This window comes from Rutidosis leptorrhynchoides, chromosome 4, assembly GCF_046630445.1.
Source record: "Rutidosis leptorrhynchoides isolate AG116_Rl617_1_P2 chromosome 4, CSIRO_AGI_Rlap_v1, whole genome shotgun sequence".
NCBI lineage: Eukaryota > Viridiplantae > Streptophyta > Magnoliopsida > Asterales > Asteraceae > Rutidosis > Rutidosis leptorrhynchoides.
The window spans coordinates 553,680,331-553,686,795 of record NC_092336.1 but is presented as its reverse complement, the minus strand read 5'-3'; the positions used below and the strand labels follow the sequence as shown (position 1 = coordinate 553,686,795).

General features: G+C 36.3%; 1 protein-coding gene across 1 annotated transcript; it reads left to right on the top strand.

Moving 5' to 3' along the window:
- The first annotated feature begins 219 nt into the window (after positions 1-219).
- LOC139845245 (uncharacterized) lies at positions 220-2,704 on the top strand. The gene is made up of 2 exons (XM_071835497.1): positions 220-275; positions 730-2,704. The coding sequence occupies exon 2, from the start codon at positions 948-950 to the stop codon at positions 2,664-2,666; it is 1,719 nt and encodes a 572-aa protein (XP_071691598.1). The 5' UTR covers positions 220-275; positions 730-947; the 3' UTR covers positions 2,667-2,704.
- The last annotated feature ends 3,761 nt before the right edge of the window (positions 2,705-6,465 follow it).

Sequence of the window (6,465 nt, the reverse complement as noted above, 5' to 3'; positions counted from 1 at the left end):
TTATTATTTAAAAAGTCAAACAATCACTAGCAGAAACAGAAAGTCAAACATAACCTTTAGGTAGTCTATGGACTAAACAACACTTTTTGGAAAGTTTAGGGGGGTCAATAAATAATCTCTGTATATATATTCTTCTTGTTTTTTTCCCTTTCGGTACCTATTTATAACTCCATTTTCCTATCACTAAAACTCACATTTCCACAATTCCACCAGCTTTCTTTATCTGTTAACTCATATTCTTCTATAATTTCTCATGGTTTATCTCTCTGTTTCAGGTACTTTTTACCTACCTTTTATTCTTACTGTTCTTAGATACATCTTAGGGTTATTTTAACTTTATGAATAGTTATTATATTATTATTACTATACGTATTTAATTAGATTCATAGATCACCTGAAATGTTATGTGTGGCGACTCTACTATATTATAATATAAGTATTTAATATTTAATTATACGTAGATCATGCAGTGGTGGTCCGCCTCTCTCAGCGAGAGGTCTGGAGTTCGACTCGGTGTGCACCATTGCACACAAAGTTGCCCCTTAATTAACCCTGAATTTCACCCAATGGTGTCTTCAGCACATCGCGTTGCTGGGCAGGGGTTAACCGCCCATGCACTCGGATTGAGCCGCTTTTTCTTCTTACAGCAGATTCTTAAATTCTTCTTTTTTTTTGTTTGTTTTGAAAAGCATTATTAAATTCTTATGGTGTCTCTTCATTCGATTGTAGGTGAAATGAAAACTCGAAAATATATCAATATGAAGCAATAGAGTGTGCTTTCTTGTAGACGCTAAACTCGAATGGATAGATCAGATACATCCGGGTTTGTGAGTAGTGGAACTAGTTTATTGCGAAACTCTCATGTTCTCTTCATTTTGATCTATAGATTTTTGTAGGCATAATCATTTAGCATATACTTAGTACCTGCCCAAACTTCCTTCACAAAAATGGTATATGATAACCCGATGATCGATCTCAATAGCAACCTTGCAGCCTTCAGGAACGATGACCTGAATAAGAGTGATCACATAAGTGATACCACGTTACGCTTGGAATGTTTTGGTTATGGTGGTACCAAATCAAAGTCTAAAGAACAGAATAGTAAGACTGCAGCCCATGGTAGCGGGCTGGTCCTCGGGTTAGGGCCCACACCAAGTAATTATACTAGTGAGGTTGATTCAATTTTAAAACTTAGTCTTTCACATCATTCGACTAATACTTCTGAATGTAATGTGAATTTTTTAGCAAATCATCAAAGTGCGTCTATTGAAGTTAATAATAGATTTGGGATTATTAATAATAATGGTTCCACATCAGCAAATAAGTCAGGTGGTTATATGCCTGCCCTGCTTTTGGCTCCAAGAATAAGTAACACCACACTGCAGAAGCGTAAAGTCTCCGACTTTGACTCATCGGTTGTCTCGGATTATTCAACCGCAACAACATTGGATCAACAAACAAGTAGCAAAAAGTGTAAGTTTACAGGGTGTTTTAAAAGGGCTAGAGGAGCAACAGGTCTATGTATTAGCCATGGTGGTGGTCCAAGATGTCAGAAACCAGGGTGTAACAACGGTTCAGAGAGCCGAACCAACTACTGCAAGACTCACGGTGGTGGCAAGCGGTGCGACCGTCTCGGATGTATGAAAAGCGCCGAAGGTCAAACAGAGTATTGCATTGCACATGGCGGCGGGACCCGGTGCAGTCACCCAGCAGGTTGTAGTAAAGCCGCTAGAGGGAAATCGGGGTTTTGCATCAAACATGGTGGAGGTAAGAGGTGTGTGGTGGAAAGTTGTATTAGAAGTGCTGAAGGACAGCTTGGTTTGTGCATTGCGCACGGTGGTGGTAGGCGGTGTCGGTTTCGTGATTGTAAAAAGGGGGCTCAGGGAAGCACAATGTTTTGTAAAGCGCACGGTGGCGGTAAACGGTGCGAATTTAGTGGTTGTACAAAAGGTGCTGAGGGTACGACACCGTTTTGTAAAGCTCATGGTGGAGGAAAACGGTGTCTGTATGAAGGAGATGATGGTAGTTGTCCGAAAAGTGTTCATGGTGGGACCGACTATTGTGTGGCGCATGGTGGTGGAAAGAGATGTGCGGTACCGGGTTGTACTAAGAGTGCACGTGGGCGGACTAATTGTTGCGTGAAACATGGTGGTGGGAAGCGGTGTAAATTTGAAAGGTGTACGAAAAGCGCCCAAGGAAAAACGGATATCTGTAAGGCGCACGGTGGTGGTAAGAAGTGCGTTTGGGGTGGTGATGGGAAATGTGAAAAGTTTGCTAGAGGAAAGGGAGGTTTATGCGCCGCTCATAGTAATATGGCTCGAGGAATTGAAGAAATCACCGATGACACTCTTGGTATCATGCCAGGGCTCTTTGATGGGCTCGTTTATGGTTTATCGGACGACCACTCGTTGTCTAATGTAAGTTTCGTTTCTAATTCGACAAGCTGGAGAGAGAATTCGGTTATAAGAAGACAACTCATTCCATCACAAGTGCTAGTTCCGTCATCGATGAAATCGTCGTCATTTATGTCATTCAACAATCAAATAAGCTCGGGGACTCGCAGCACTGGTGGCCGATCTGAGCTAGTGGTTCCAGAGGGGCGGGTACATGGTGGCGGTCTACTTTCGTTGCTTGGGGGAAACTTAAGAGATGCTGTTATTGATTAAAGGGTTTTGACCTAGTTGTGTTAAAAGATTATGGATTCAAAATGTATAAAAAAATGTATATATTTGTGGTAATAATATCATTGAGTTTTGCCTTCCTTAAAAAATAATTTAAACTACTCAATACACTTGAGAGAAAGAGAAGTTATACTTCGGTTTAACGGTATTGTGCAAATCAACGTTCCAAATTGACCATGTAACAATATATCAAACACTATGCGACACTTTATCTACTAACGAATGCCCAACATTAACAAAATCCAAACAAATAAAGTAAATCGACATGAGAAATTTCGTGTAATCTAGGGTCCAAGGAGAATTGGTCATTCATGTTTGTGAACGAATCGAGACCTTTGTCCCACATCGGGAAAAGAGAAAAATATCATGTTGGTTATAAACTCGATTCATAGTGGTGTAAATTATCAAGACCAATGGATGATGTGATTGGGCTCTGACTCCATTTAAACGGTTTCATGCTCAGTAAAGTCCCCGGGCCATTAACGCAGAGATGCGAACCCGGAAACGGGTTAAGCTTCGGAGAAATTGATTCTGGCTGAGACAAGCGTTTGGAGCCTATAGATTCTAAAACCCGAAGTGCACTTGGCCAAACTTAACAGTCATTCACATGGTCATTGTGACTAACTTAACGGGGCTTACGATCCATTGGTCAATTTCTTTTTGAATATTTTTTTATTTATCAATTATCTTGTAATATTTGCAGTTAATTATCATTAAACAGGTTACAAGAGTGTCTTACCTAGAATTTATCGCATGTTTCTTGAGTTGGACCACGTATCATATCATATGAAATATAAATAAATAATTTATTATTATATACGTATGAAACTTTAAGTTTATTAAATAATTGTCAACTTATATCCTAATAGCATAAGTTAAGTATAAACTTTTAATTTTTTTGGACTATTATTTTATTTGAAAGGCATACAGGAGGCAAGATCTAACGTATAACTTATCCGAGTAGCAACATACGATCAAAGGACCTTATGGGAAAAGCCAAGTGGTAAATTAGACATCAAATAATGCACCCAAATAATATGATCTGGAATATTATAAATGTAAGTTGCCACATGCCACATCATATGTTTATCTCCTTAGTAAAAAAAAAGTTTGTTATAATTATTAAGTGATGAACCATCCCGATTCATTCAACTTTATAAGTTATTACTTATAAAGGATAAACGAATACAATTTTTTCTTTTGATAGTATCTGAAAAAAAATATTATATATACTCAGATTTAGACAATCTAACCGAATTATCCCCGACTCTTTTTTTACCCCTAACCACCCCAAGATATAATGTTATATTTAAATTTTGAAATTCGTATAGAGATGTTATATATTTAATGAGTTTGGTTCAATTTAACTTCATCGGCCTACGGTTCGGCCTCAACTTTTTTTTTTTTTGAACGGCAGAACTTTTATTAAAACAAAACAAAAAACCTCTAACAAGATGCTAGAGGTAAAACAACCAACAAATACAACGGCATACAAGCCATACGAACCAACCACTACAAAGGCTTAGAAAGCCAGTCGGACCAACTAATGTTCGTTTTCCTCTACTTACAAACCAATCAAAAGAATACAACTGAATATAATCGAAAATACAATCCTTCTTCAATTTTTTAGAGTCGAAGACAGCCCCGTTACGCCATCTCCAAACGGTTCGGCCTCAACTGTTCACTGTAATCGAATGTCACGTAATGAATGTAGTGAGGAGGTATATGTATATGAATACTATGCTACAATATGTTATCGAATCTTTAGAGCAGAACCATCAATTAACTTTCTCACTCTACCCTCAAAGCTTCCTCCAGCTTTCTCACGAGAAAGTCAATGCGGCCTTTATCCGCTCTCACACTCCGCCCTCCTCTCGGTCTTTTTTGCAATATGTTAGAGAAAGTTTGTATGAAAATTGATTGTACATATAGAATTCCTATTTGTACATTGGATTATGTGACGATCCTTCCAAATCCCTTTGGACGAATACATCATTCATTGATTTCATAGTGAGGTTTTGACCTCTATATGATACGTTTTGTAAACATTGCATTCTTTTTAAAAGGTACACAATAAATGAATATCAATTTCTAAGGTTTTCAACGTTTGATGATTTCTACATATAGACAATCACCATAAATAATAGTTTACCATAATACATTTGTTGACAATGCAGTCAAAATAAGATACACGGTGATGATTTTATGAATGCAAAGTTTTCTTGAATAAAGCATGTATGACTCCATACACATAGCTTGTATCACATATAAGCAAACAGCGGAAGACTTCTAGAAACCTGAGAATAAACATGCTTAAAAGTGTCAACACAAAGGTTGGTGAGTTCATAGTTTTAATGTTGCGAATAATCTGTATATAAAGGTGAATCACAAGTTTTCAGTTGTTTCATCCAGAAACGTTTATCAAAATATTCTACGAAATTGAGCACCCTAGTAACTAAACTTAACGTATATATAATTTATACCCTTTGTATAATCATCTTAATAATACACGCAAACCAACGTGTACGCTTCTCAAATAGCATACGTCCATTAAAAGGCTAGTGCTCTAGCTCGAACGGGGATATCAAGCCCTATGTATCCATATATAACTACTCGCGCCTACCAGTTCTTATAACCGGCAATTACTAGTTACCAAAGCTAAGGGATTTTCGGTTCAAACTCGGTGTAGAATTTAGTATGTACTTGTATCCATTGCGTTTAAAATAAAGTGCATGTATTCTCAGCCCAAAAATATATATATTGCAAAAGCAATTAAAAAGGGATCTATAAACTCACCTTAGCAGCACATAAGGTCATTCACCAAAAAGTGACCAAAACTCAGAATGCAAAATTAACCGTAGATCTCAACCTAGAGAACATATGTTGGTCAATACATGTCTAATAAGCTATGTTGGGTCATAGTGTATCACAATCCTAATGCTCGAGACCGACATGTGAAAGTTAACAAAAATCATTTCAAAAGTCAACCTGACCCAATATGATCTTTAAATCTATACATGTTTATTATATTAACATAGTATAAGTCTTGATAGTTGAAAGAATTTATAGTTTATCAAACTCAAAACATTATTTATTTCAAGAGTTATATTGTATTTGAATGATCATGGCAATTGAATATATTTTAACATTTCATATAGTTTTCCAATACTTGTAAAATCAGATTATAGTGTTTATAAAGCTTTAAAACATGATAAGACAGTCAACTTTGACAATTGTTCAACAAGACGAGACGTGTCTTATATAGAAATTCATTTACTCGATTAGTAATATCTAAAAATTCAATTTATCAATCTCATAGACAAGTTGTTTAAATATTAATTTACAGTTTCAAACACAATTTCAATTAACGTCATACATAATTCAGTTGACCATATCTTTTAATTCGTTCATCGAAATCACGCGATTTCTAAATGAAACGTTAATAATTTTTCGCCACCTTTTCAAAAACATGCATATCATATACTTTATATTCGTAGGATGTGTATCAAATTCGTGATTCATTATACACTATAAAATGACGAAATTAAATATACAAGCATGCATAATCATATATACTCGAGCACTAGTCAAGGATACACTATTAATATATAAAAGATAAGATATAAATGATTACGTATCAATATTGTGATTCAATATTGCAGAAAAGTACGTAGACGCAACGGAGATGACAAACACTAAATTGACCTCACGAGCATACCCATGAACCATACCCATCACCTTCATAGCTATAACCCATAATTTCCTTAGCCCTATCCTACTCGCA